Here is a 14,024-nt window from a genome sequence, read left to right as displayed (position 1 = left end):
TGCTAACAAACAGATCAACTCAGCAGAAAAAATTATGCAATCCTGAGATTATTTTTTAAAATTGTATATCAAGCTGGTCAAAAATCCCAGTATGATTTTAAATGTCTTCTTATTGCAACTCAGATTTTAAAATGGTTTCAAATCCAAATCAGACCTTTTAGAATAAAGCTGGTCATTTCTTCTTCTGACTTTGTACATTTTTAAATTGGCAGGTAGATACTGACAAAACATTTCTATGGTCCTAAAAGTGCCCCTTTAGAAGTCTGAAAACAGAGCAAAGAGTTTTGACTAGGTTCAATTCAGACACGGGAGCACTAAGATACTAACAAGCTCGTACTGGCAGCTCTGTCTCAGTACCTGCCACAGACGCTGTTCATGTAAACCAAACATATATATTGAAGATTTCTCTTGACACCAGGAAAAAAAATATCATAAACCTCTTCCTTCACCCCGAGAACAATTGTCAGTCTCCTTTACTGGACAATGTGTAGGCTGAAGCCACAAGAGGAAAAGGGCAGCCTTCCTGGAGGTGAAGGCTGAGCAGAGATGGTTTCCGTCTCTCTCCCTACTCATCTAATATTTTTGAATGGGTTTCTACCATTCACATTTCCTTTGGAGTCCAACCTTTTAGAGGTAGGTCAAAAAACTCTAAAGTACTAGAGCATGCCTACCTGAAATTACAAATAATCAGAACAGTAATATTGCATTTTACAGCAAACTGATTTTCTTTGCCCGTCTCTGCCCAAAGTCCTTTTTTCATTAGAACACTTTAGAATAACCAAGGTATTTAAAAGCATCTAAAAATACTTGCTACAAGCTAGCAGAATACCGTAACTGTTTGTCCATCTTTTCTGCTCTGTTACCATACTATTTTGCATAAAATTTTAAAAGCCTAACAAGGTCACAGGAAGCAGTAATTGGGAGCAGAAGGTCACTTTTTCTTCCAACCACATTTGAACTACGGAAGACAGACTAAACCAGAATTCACCTCTTCCAGTACCAACCTCTTGCTCGTAACATGATCATCACCAGTTCTGGAAAGAGTCCTTCTCACTGGTATTCCTCAAAACACCACCTCTCTACCTGTGAAAAGTCTAATTCATCTTAAATACTAATAGGCAGGAGGTGCAAGCTCTTCAAGGAATCAAAAAATATCCTTTAACTCATGCAGAGAAAAAGCAAGAGTCATAGACAGGACTGAGCTCAGTTCTACAACAAATACAGCCAACTCATGCTCAGAGATTATTACATTTAATTCTTCTAATTTTTAAATTATAAATGAGATTTAATATCTTGCAAATTAAATTTAAAATACTATGTATTTCCAATATAGTTTGTGAATCCATAAGTAATAGTCTACTTCAGACCACGTTTATTTTTCCTCAAGTGCCTGAAAGACAGTAACAAGGGCACTGACTGACCTGTCCTTGAAGATGGCAAGCTATGGAAGCAGAGACCTTATTTCATAACAAACACTATGAATTTGCAATGACTTCTTCTTAACAGTTCTTCTGGTTATTGATTAATTCTAAAGCATTAGTAAACTGATTCTGTTTAAATTACAGATAAGACTATTTAATTAAAATGAATTAAGAGTTACATAATTAAACAAAATGTTTGCTAGATTAAGTGAAACATCTACTTACCTTCAGTAACTGAGATTCTTTCAGAAGGAACATGCCCATCTACTCCACTCCCGAGATGTGTAAGTGCCACAGGGTGAGCCGAGGCTGTTCTGGCCAGCCATGTTTCCCAACTCCCACACTCCCACCACTGCCTCCCGCAGCGGAGGCAGAGGAATCAGCCCTTCACCAATACTGACTCCAGAACTTGAGCTCCACAGGTAGAGAGCAGGTCACACAAACCAAAGTTTAGTTGAATCCCTGCATATAAGCCTCTCCCCACGAACCAGGGCATTTAAATTCATTTTTTATCTAGAAAAGAGTACGCAGTAGCATAACAATGTACTGAGTGCACGGATAGGGCAGCTTCTCCTTGCCTGTATCATCATCAGGGTCAGGAGGTACTCAGCATGACGGTGCGAAAAGTTGAGGGAGGAGCAGTGCATGATTGGTTGTGTCTTTCCCCTTCTAGCAGAGAAAACCACCGTTAATGATGAACTGGTTCAAGGGGTACACAGAAAAAAGAACACGCAAGTCAGAGCTCAAGATTCAGAGCCATCAACTCCATCAGCATTAGACTACAAGATCCCAGGAACAGAAACTTCTCTAGCTGGAAGACAATTCCTGCAAAAAGGCCTCAAGATTCCCTTACACACAGCTGCAGTATGCAATATTAAGAACAGGCACTAGGATGGACACAGCCAATATTGCTCTGTCACAGATACCTCTGAACAACTCACAGATGATCCTAAATTTTTCAATACTGAAGGCCTTTAGTAACCAATGCTGAAGCTTCACCAGGGCTTAGATGATGATGATGTAGTGACTAGAGCTTCCCTCCCCACGCACATGCATGCTTGGACAAATAGATGAGTCTGGTAGAAGAGCAGCTAATCTCTAGTGCTACTCACTTACAATTACTTACAGATGTCTGACCCTTTGCTTCACACCCATGACCTTTGTTTTGGGGATGATTACGTTGATTTGAAAAGGTAAGAATACTGGGAAGAGGAGAGAAACTTGAGTACCAAAATTGCCTTGACTAGATTACAATAAGCATGGTCATGCTTAGTTTCACCTGCTGTTTCTGACTTCTTCTGGTATCAATGAATTAACACACTTTTTACTTTTGGAGACAACAGAATTAAGCACATCACTGACAGAACTCCCATAATATGAAGTAAAAATTTAATCACCTTTCACTAGACTTAAGACCTAAAGTTAGCTGATTCCACATACACATTTTTTTTGAAAAAAAACCTTTCCTGGACATTCATAAACTCATAAATCGTGCCAGCGAGCAAAATTTTTGAAGACCTAATAAGGAAAATCAAGTTAAAATAACAAGTGAATCAGGCAGTTCCAGAGAACCATGACTTAATAAGAGGGAGTAGTAGAAAAATCCGACCTGGCTCCTGTCCTGATAACAAAAGATGTTACTGTTGTGCTGTTTGCCAGGAACAGTATGACAAAGGAGTACAAGGTAGACAAATTATTTCAACAAAAAGTTTTCTAGACCAAGTGAAACATTTAAGGCATAAAGAGGCATAAAGACTTTCACCCTTCAAGTCAGAAGATGAAGACCAGGCAAATTTTCAGTTTTAGGTGGTACACATTTGCCATCAGTATTTTGGATGGAAATACTTGAATCTTGCTGCCACGTCCAAAGCATAAAAGTTATGTGGAAAAAAATGAATGACTCTCTCAAAGGCTTTAACTTACTCTGCTGTCAAAGTTTTTCAGCACTTCTTATCAGCAATGAAGTAATGTTTCGTCAGTAAATTATTATGACTGGAAGTTCCAAAATGGTAAAATAATAATTCTTGCAGAAAACTGTTACAGGAATCTTAGGGTCATCATCATCTCATGATACGGACTTTGGCAGTTCCTGTTCTGTCCCTTCATAGGCTAAGCCCTGCAAACACTTCTGCAACGAAAAGCATAGAGAGTATATACAGAAATCTTAACAAGAAGAATGAACACTGACCAGTTGACTCTGGATGCAGGAAAAAAAAACAAGAGCCTTTGAAGTAGTGGATACAGACATTACTAACACTGCAAGATTTGGGACCAAAGGACTGGGATCAACGATAGTCACATGAATAAAGCAGAATGCTGATGGGTGCTTTAGTGACGCTAGCTGCATTAAGCAGACAGGACAAAAGAACGTCTGCCTTTTCAAGGACCTATTCACTAGGACTGATACCCACACAACCGCGTAGAGTAATGCTCCGGCTTTCCGAGCAGAGTAATGCTCCGGCTCTCTGGGTTGTCGGTACTTTGCAATTTATAGATGACAGTTTAGTCTTAACTACAGGACTCGGAGGTGGAATTATTCCCAAAATAAAGGGGGATGTTCTCAAAAAGATATTTACTAAAACTTTACAAGCAAGAGACTGACTACGTCCTACAGGCTGAAAGCAGAATAGGGGAAGTCTTGACAGAAATTTGCACTCTGCTCTCGTTAGGTTGTTTCTAAACTATTAGGAACAAGTTTCTAGAAATCTTCTTCTAATTTCTAGACTATTTATTCAGCAGCTGTTTTTCTTGTATCAGAAATATTTATTAGCTTAAATAGATCTTCAACCTCCACAGTTTCACCTCCAAATCCTAGGAACGGTCATATTACTCCCCATCAGCCTTTGGTACATGGGGCCAAATGTACTCAGCTATTTTAGCCTGCTTCTACATGTCCTCAATCGTAATTCTTAATCCTTTTCTGCAATGGCATGGGTGCTTTTTTTTTTTTAAACATGTCTGATCAGAACAGTTTATTCTCAGACCGAGATTACATTTTAACTAGTTGTCTTGAAACAATTACAATTGGGGAAGTTTAAAAGACAAGTCCTTTGAAAGAAGTGTGAAATGCACTTAACCACACAGAAAGCCAAAGCTACACATACAACCAAAACCAGGTCTACCAGTGGAAAAAAATAGATTTTGAATGAGTAATTCCTGAACAAACAATAAAGTTGCCTGCCTCAAGGAAAAAGCTGGACTAGTGAATGACATCAACAGGAAGCAAGCAACATTATCTCTTCCTATCACTCCACTTGTGTTCTCAGTTCATTGTTGTGATAAGCGCTCTGATCACAAGGGGTCCTAACAGCAACATGCTGTCCCTCAGCAAATAACATACTTCCATGTTTCCATTTAGCCTGTTAACGCTTGAATAGAAAAATAAAGGGAATACAGAGCTTTCAAATCCTTAAATGGCTTTATTTTCAATGATATAATTAAAAAACTCATTAGGATCCAGCAGGACAATACAGCAGGAGGTGCAAATGTTAGTTATTGCTGACCAAAAGCCAGTTTCACCTATGCCACTTCTAGGACTCCCTAAAGGTCAACACATTTCCCCATGATGGTAAGCTCATCATGCACAGCGAAAAGACAGGAGTCACCATCACAAGCTGCAGAAAGGGAAAATTTCAACTGGAGGTTAGGAAAAAATTCTTCATGCTAGAAGTGGTAAAGCACCAAGATGGGTTACCCAGAGAGGTTACCGAAACCCCATCCTTGGAGGTTTTCAACACTTGACCAGCGAAGTCCCTGAGCAATGTGTAACTGACGTGAGATCCTGCTTTGAGCAGAGGCTGGACTAGATGATCTCCAGAGACCCCTTCCAAGCTCTACGACCATATGGTTTCACTCTTAGGTTGCTTATGGCCACTAGAATCTCTTGCACTTCCTACAAATGGGTTATGATGATCACACCCAGCTAAGTAAAATTGACCTGATTTAAGAAAAGATACAGTACGCAGAGAAATTCCCAATTTATAGTGCACACAAGAATACTTGAAATTCTGTACACCAGCTGTTTGGCAACTCAAGTGAAAAGCCTACTTAACAACAGCACTTAGCTACTAAAGAATCTTCCAAAGAAAATGACAGATATTTGTTGACTGTATTATCAAAACAACTATTTCAAATTTCCAGAACATTCAACAATGTAAAAATAAGAATAAAATTCAAGCAATTTCACTGAAAAATCCTGATGCCAAACAGATTTAGAGCAGTGCAAATATGGGGGGGAAGTCAGACTTTATTCGGAGTCTGACCAAATATAGTAACAAAACTAATGTCCACTGATCTCTACCAGGAGAAGCATTACCAACCGCCCATAATTCACTAAACAACAGTGCTACTTAACCACAGATGATCTGCTGTAACTGATCAGATAAAGGCGTCAGAGGAAATCTGGAAAGCCTAACTGGTATCAGGAAAGTATGTGGACAACACTACAGAAAGCACCAGCCATGTGCCAGCTCGGTCAAAATCAGAGCGGAGCAGCAGCTACAACAGGAAGCGTTACCTTACAACAGAGATGCTCCCCCCCACGCCCACTGCATAAATGAAACACGTGAAAGTGCAGCTGGCTCAAACGCTTTTGAGGGTAGAAAAGCACTCTAAAATTCTTTCCTTTCCCCCTTGTCCTTCCTTCAACGCTGTTTCCTCATCAGCCTTACTGTCGAGGTGCCGATGCCTATTATTCTCCCAACATGTAAACGTGCTTGTCTGTCCCTTTTTAAAAATCTGCATGGTCCAGTTAACTCTAACACCCTTACTATAGATCATGCATCCACGTCAGCTTTGTTATCTAAATTAAATTCTGTTTAAAATAATTAAACTGATGCAAAAAAACCCCAACTTGCCACCACCACACTCCTGCCAGCCTACACTCTATTGTAGGGCTTTATTTAGCTCAACTGCAGCTTCAGATGTAACCATTACGCAAGGCCTGCTATGCACTGAAGAAATGTATGTGCATTTTCAGAAGCAACTGGACCATGTACAGAGCTGTGCCACTTAAGTCTTGCAAAAACTTTTAAATGCCAAGTGTGCAAGTGCTATTCAAAAGTCTGCACAAAGCAGTATTAGAAGCCAATAATAAAATTAACTTCTACTTGCATGAAAAGCAAAAGGAAACAGGACATTTCTATTTTGCACACAATATTCTCTAGAAGAAGCAAACTGTAAATTGGAAACCACACTTGAATCAAAGTAGGTAGTTTAATAATTTAGACTGCAACAAACTATTCAACATACCAGGACACAAATTCCTGAACGAAAAAGGGGCTGTGCATGACCCGTCCTTTAAAAGCATGTCGTTATGCACATTGCTTAGTCATGCGTTTTCTGGAGAGGACAAGAAGAGTGGAACAGACAAGATACTAGCATGATGAAAAAAATAACTAAGCTTTAGTTAGATTGGTACCTGGTTTAAAGCCTCTTGCCGTCCCTGCAACTACTACACACGTGTGACATTCAAATTCCCCAAAGAGACTCTGTACTAAAGATAAATTATTGGGTGTATTTAGTCATCCCAATAAGAACTCTGCTGAAAAAGGTCTAATCTTCTTTCGCTGGAATAACTGCTTCCGAACTCCCACCAGAAAACTACAGAAATATTTAAACAAAATTTAAAAAAAATAAAATATCAAAAGTCTACAAAGACTGTTTTAGGATACTAAAACTAAAACATTATATACAAACTACGAAGCTGATAATTAACTACTTTGCTCACAGCTAACTACTGTGCGTCAATGACATGTATGTATCAAGACCAATAGAAACAAGTACAGTGAAAAACCAGCATACTCTATCTCTCCTCCCACCCACCCTCTTCTGACTCCATTGCCTTTTTATTCATCTACCCACCCACTGGTCTTTTGACACAAATGCACAATGAAAACCAAAACAGGAGAGCCAAAATAATTCTACAATCACCTGTTGGTCTCTCTTTGTATCTACTACTCTTCTACCTTTCCTCATCTCTCTGACTTTTGGAGAATAAACTCTTTTGATATGCGACATTTTATGTACAATGAACACACAGCTAATGTTAAAAACATAGTACAAGTAACTGCAGTTTATAAATCAATCTACAGAAAAGCTAAATTAATTAATTACGGCCATCCTCAGCAGGGGCATGTCTAGTGACAAAATCTTGCCTCGGAATCATCACATTATAAAACACATCTACATTTATTATCTCGAATAAATTTTCATGGAAAAAAAAAAGTAAGCCTGTGACGAAGGGCAAGTGCTTTTGCCAGGAACCCAGACTCAACTAACCATTGTTCAGACCCCACTGCTGCCACAACAAGGATGTGATTTTTGGACCACCTTCCTTGCTATGCATGATTTATTACAAGCTATATTTTTCAGTTCATAATGCTCAGGATCAACAGTTACTACCCAGGCACCGGTACCATTAACCACATATTTTCCAAATGCCTGAATTAGTATCTTCAAAACCACAGAAATACACAGTGACATTAATATCCTACTGCACCGTGACATTTTTATTAGGAAAGTCACGGTGAGAAAATTTTGCTATTTTGATTCTTGCTTTCAACTTTGTAAGATAACAGTTCAAAGAGAAAAATAATTAGATTATTGTACAAAATGTTTAAGAAATCTTAGGAAGGTTTTCAATGACGGGTTTAACTAAATTGCTTATTCCACCTACTTCTCCAGAACTTGACCTTCTTTAGAACAGAGCGCTCACTATCTCACTTCATTCTCAAAAATGTGTTTGAACAAGTATGTTCTCCATTGAGAGAAAAAAAATACAATAAAAATCAGCTTAAAATAAATTTATTAAACAATACAAAAATAAGCATGCTGGAAATCAAGATACATAAATAACATACAATGCAAATGAAAAATGGAAAACGAGACAGGTAACTTAACAACTGAGCCAAAAAGTACAACACAAATGCTAAAATAAAATCTTAAAAAGCATTTACATTTCTAATGAAATGTTAATGATGCTGACAAAGAAAAACAAACAAACAGCTAAAATGCTTGAATATCAAGAATTGCTATTACTGCAGCACAGGTGAACACTAAAACCATTGCAGACTTCAAACATTCAGTGACTAGCCTCTGTCACCGCGCTCTCTCAGACCCGCTCCCCAGACGTAATGCAGGCAGGGGTACGGCGTCACGGCAGACCCGACTACGGTCCCAGCTACCCGTGTACCCTGCCGTGAACAAGAGCTGTCTGCAGACACGGCAGGCCAGAAGAAGAAACTCTGAGTGTAGGCAAATTACAAAGTAGTTGGTCCAAAGGAGTCTCCTCCTGACCCCTCCTAACTAGAGGCTGGCTTAAATTGAGAGACAGGCTTCAAAAGCATATATTACAGAACTGTAATATATATATCTAAAGTAAAGATTATGTAAGCTGTACCTAAATATTCTTATTATGCATATTAAAGATCTAGTAGTTTCCTTAATTTTGTATTTCCCATGCAGGACTTGCCTCTACCACAAGTTTTGTATGTAACTGACAAATATGGTAAAGATTTTTATTCTCAAGTTGAAACCCAGATGGAACAATTTTCCATCTTCAAGCATGTTTTTAGAATTAACTACAAATAGTACTAAAAATCAGAAAATAATGTGTGGAGAATTAGATCAAGCAAATCCTGCATCATACATCTTCCTTTTTTCAATTAAATCAGTAATTTAACCAGCAACATGTCATCACTGTAAATACTTTTCATTAGCAGCACAGACACATTACGCTCCCTCTTGCAATTGAGGGTATTTCAGGTAAAGACACGTAGTTTTGCAGGATCTGAATACTTGTTGTCTCTGGCACTACTAGCTTACTGTAAAATCCTCAAACAGGTGAGACATTTTTATAATTCAAGACTTAGCTTTTACTTATTTTACTTTATTTTCAAGATAAGCGCTGACAAGCCTAACCTCATCATCAGTGATAAGGTTATAAACCAGCTATTATTCAGCAGTTTATGACTGACATGTATCACTGACATGTGCACCACAGATTTACCTCTTCATCCCAGCAGGACTTCAAACTGACTGAAAATCGATGTTGTGGATTGTTTTGCTTAAACTTTTTAATCCCAGGCTTCAAAGGCAGGAAGCCCATCCTTTTACAATACACTGCTAGATGAAGGTTATTCAGGGTTTAGTCAGAGTTTCTTTCAAATGTTTATGCAAAACTAAGAATACCCAAACAGAGTAATTAAGAACAGCTCGCTTTCTCAGAGAACATCAGCTTTGCTTTCTACATCTTCCTTAATTCACAAACATCCAGATGGGACAAAAAGGGGCAGGAATAACCCAACTCTCCCCTCATGCAAAGCTCACGTATGAATGCATTTTGGAGTTTTAGACAAACTAAAAGGAGAGGGATTAGGAGAGGAGGCAGGGAGAAGGGGCAGAGGTGTTACTAAGGAATTATCTGTCATTGTCTCTTATAACATTCAACCAGCTAATACCATTTATCATTACTTGGACAAGTTTTCGACAGTTTTATGAACGGGATTCTGCGTGATGTGTACAGGGGGTGGGCTACATCAAGTTCTCTGCAAGCTTTTAAAGGGGAAAACTTTACAAAAATAGAGAGTAAGTCTCTAAGATTTTTAGCATCACTAAGAATCTAATAGCTACAAGTGTCAAGAATTTAGCAAGTCTGTGCCCTCTGTCCAGCACTGCCTACTGAGCCTATCTGAAGCTTATATACAGCATTTCGAGATGCCCTCTACTCGAGATAGTCAAAATTATCAAATTATGCAGATGAACAGATGCGGTTGCCTGTAGAAGAATGCAAGTCCTGCTTCTTAGCAAGCTGACAGAGCTGCACACTCACTATGATTTTAAAAAGTAGCAATTAATGATAACTTTTAAAAAATTTACTCCCGTATAAGTAAATGAAACCTCTGATCTTATATATGAACATGCACCCACATTAGTGGTCGAAAAATAAGTTAATTGTAAACAGTTTTAATAACATCTCCGTATCTGCTTTGCTCTGAATGTGTTTCCTGCTCACTGCTCAGCTGGGTACGACTCTAAACCCAGCATTGCTTACATTCCGCTCTGGGGTGGAGCACAGCATTATTAGTAAGGCAGACAGACTTCTGAGTCATAGCTACCAGCTGGCAGTACAAGCAGCTAGCAAGACACTCAGAATAGTTTGGCAAGAAATCTTTCTGCTGCATTAGTTAATTTGCAAACAAGGCAGGTTTTTTTTTCCCTCCCTTCTCCCAGTCCTCTCCAGCCATTTTTGCTCATCCATCAAAGGATCCATTTCTGTTCAAAGCAATTTGAAAGTTCATGTTAAAAAAAAGAGGATGCAGTAATAACATGACTCAAAACCTATCTCCACTTAATATAAAATTATTTAGAGATTCATGAATTTGCTGTATTTTGCTGATACTATTTAACTTTATATTTTAATTAAAATTCTTCTATCTTTACATGCTGACCCTGATCAGAGGACACATCGTAAGTTCCTGCTTAACTCTAAAGTTAATTTCCTTAAAATTCTCAGATATAAACAAAAATAAAGATATACACAGAAGTGGTATATCTTTGAAAACGTTCAGATTTACCTTTTTCTTTTTTTTTAAAAAATGTGCTTTAAGTAACTACAAAAGTCAGTTAACAGTTTTGATTTTTGCTGTTTGCATGTGCTTTCCCCTCCTCCCCCCCCCCTTGAACTTTGACAGTCTTTTTGGTATCGCATACAGAATTTACACAAAATGTATATATAAATGAAATACCAAGCAAACAATATTCAAATCAAAGTTAAATCTAGAGATGCTTGAGGGTTTTTAAAATGAAGAATTTAATGAAGCTAGAACCCATGTGTTTAGTTTTGCTCTCCCCGACCTTCCATTCTATACACTACGGTTCTGCAGATGTCCTCGTTTGATTCAGGTGACACTTTTTTCCATACTGTTTCTTTTAAAGCAAGTTCTTGCTGGAGATTCTCATAGTCCATTGGTCCAAAGGAATGCTAGTTGTTCAAGCAACATACATTATTTATTAGTGTATTTGAAGGAAAATAATCCATACTTGCAGTCAATGCTAACAGACTTATGTTTTCCACCTCTTCACATAAACTGTTATTTTTCTCTTTTCCAGTTATAAAAAAATTCAAATTCAAAATTTAGTATTTTTTAGATGTATACATGCAAATAGAAGCACTTTAAAAATCATTCTATTGTATCTTCTGTTGAAATCTTCGTGCCTTAGTTAAAACATCAACGGTAATAAAAGCAAAGAGGTTTTCCTGATCTCAAGCACCCTCACTTTTATCTTCTGTACATGTAGCTGGAGTGGATTCAGTTCATTCCCAGATTGCTTATACCGCTTCCTTAGCAACAGGCACTTGTCTACAGCACCATAACACCTGAATTCACTGCCTGTGCAACTCAGCAAGTCATGCTCTCAGATGTATCACTGTGAAAACACGCTAAACGTACCTCTCGGGCATTGCAGCACAGAACAGAAAGGCTAAGCCCACCAGCTGGTCAAATCTTTATTAAAGGCAACCAGTACAGTAAAACTCTTCGCAACTTTTATCAGATACCAGATACTTACTCTAGCGTGGGATGAACTGCATGAAATGGAGTTATAAATCTAACATGAAATTCTGCTATACAAAACCCTGTGATAGAGTGGTCCACCCAGGTAAGTGTCCACTAATAATGTACACTAACTAGCTGATCTGAAAGCTTTGATGCAATACATGTCATTGAGCAGTTTTGCACTTAGAGGAGAACTTTGCATATATCTCTTCTGATGCCTACAAGCAATACTCACTAAGCACACATATTAACTTACCCGCTGATCACCACCTTCTCTGCGAGGATCAAGCTTTTTTGCAAAGTGTCTCAAATTATCGTAGTTATGGAAATTGCACAAAGAAACCAGATCCTGCAAATATTTAGTGAACATACGTTATTATTTGCGTATGATAGTCAAATGCATCTGATGTTATAATAATACTACCACTTATGTTTTACATCATAACCTAGTAACTTAAACCAGTAATAAGAGAAGCTTATTTAATAAATCAATAGCAATGCCTGTAAGGCCCTTTGAACATAATACAATGATACGATCAAGTTCTACTAACACCTTTAAACTCCTTTTTAAAGAAGTACAAAAAAGTAGCAATTTGCAAAATATCTATTTTAATATATTTCTACTCCAGCTGTATGAAACACTTCAGGAACAGGAAGAATAGTCTGGGGCTAGTCTAGTACATAAAACTTCAACCAAACCAAGAAAATGCATGACATAATGGATTTTACATCAGTTTGAATTACAACATGAAAGGTTATCACTACAGAACTTTGCTATGTTGTTGTGTTTTTTTAAAGTGAACGTTACACTCGCGTTAATTGTATGCCACGATCATATCAGTTTTTAGGCCTCATTAAAGCACAGAATAAATGCAGTAAATCCTTCATCTACCTATTTTCTATGATTTTATATTTAAATTATCAAGTACAAGATTTTCATATGAAACTTTAAAGTATCTAAACTAGAATTAGTAACTTCTTAGTACTCTTAATTTGCAGCTGTACAGATGTTAGATAAATAGAAATACAAGAAGTTTTAACTGCTACTCATCCACATGAACTAAACCCTTGCACACTGTAAATCTCATGCTGTTGTTGATAAGCAAAGTGAAGACCAGTCACACCAGTGTTCACCCTAGGAACTGAAGTCCATCTAAACTAGTATCACTGCAGCTTCACTGTCATCACTACTTTAAAAAAAAAAAGAGAGCCTAGTTATGCCTTCAACTTCCAAAGCATTACCAATAACCTTACATTTCCTATGAGGCTCTAGATAGCCTATTATCTTTTTTGAGACTAACCGAAGCTCAGCAAACATCAGCTGCAAAAGGAAAAACAAAACAAAACAAAACCACCCCACTAAAGGCAATGCTGCTTACATGACAAAAGTGAATTCCTTTAACACTGTTGCCCATCTTGTCCAAAGGAGGTGACCAGCACATTAAGCCCATGACATTAGGAACAACCAGAAGAATCCCACCAGCAACTCCAGATTTTGCAGGAAGACCAACCTATAGAATAATTAGAGAATTACTGTCCTCTGCAAACATTTTTCACTATTGTAACACAATGCGTTACCATTTTACTGAAGATTATGCTGCAACATTTATAAAATGTAGATCTGGAAAGCATTTTAAGCTGGGAAAACTTATCTCTTTTAAGATAGACAATAACCTGAAGCACAATTTGTGGCAATCCAAGGTACGCAATTATAAAGTTATTTGCTCTCAGTAAAACAGCGAGTCGGTAATACAGCAAAAAAGATAATTCAAATCTATTATTAAAAAGCATACTGACTAAGCAGTAGTACATGAATGTATCTGTCATGAACAGTTTGGAACAAGGCAGTAGTACAAAGCTATATACCAAAAAAAACCCCAAACTTTGACTGGAAAAGGTGAAAAACAAAAACCCAAGAAAACAAAGAGCCTGTCCATAAAGTCATAGAATAGCCTACTTATATACAATCTGGACAAAGGTATTGCTTTTTTCCCAACAGGAACTAACATGTCGCGTATCCCTATAGCTCTGTAAGCAATAACTTTTA

At 37.7% G+C, this 14,024-nt stretch overlaps 1 protein-coding gene across 2 annotated transcripts in view; it reads right to left on the bottom strand.

Moving 5' to 3' along the window:
* GLS (glutaminase) overlaps positions 1-14,024 on the bottom strand; it is a 67,103-nt gene that overhangs the window by 15,010 nt on the left and 38,069 nt on the right. Inside the window, exons 13-15 of one of the 2 annotated variants that reach the window (XM_068407530.1) lie at positions 13,357-13,488; positions 12,234-12,326; positions 11,107-11,403 (exon numbers count right to left, since the gene is read on the bottom strand). In XM_068407530.1, coding sequence (XP_068263631.1) covers positions 11,257-11,403; positions 12,234-12,326; positions 13,357-13,488 — 372 coding nt within the window. In that variant the 3' untranslated portion in view covers positions 11,107-11,256. Of the gene's footprint in view, positions 1-11,106; positions 11,404-12,233; positions 12,327-13,356; positions 13,489-14,024 lie in introns of those variants that run through there. The other variant, XM_068407531.1, reaches the window with a different exon arrangement.

This window comes from Nyctibius grandis, chromosome 9, assembly GCF_013368605.1.
Source record: "Nyctibius grandis isolate bNycGra1 chromosome 9, bNycGra1.pri, whole genome shotgun sequence".
Lineage (NCBI taxonomy): Eukaryota > Metazoa > Chordata > Aves > Nyctibiiformes > Nyctibiidae > Nyctibius > Nyctibius grandis.
Note: the sequence above shows the minus strand (reverse complement) of the source record. Positions and strands in the feature narration are given on the sequence as shown.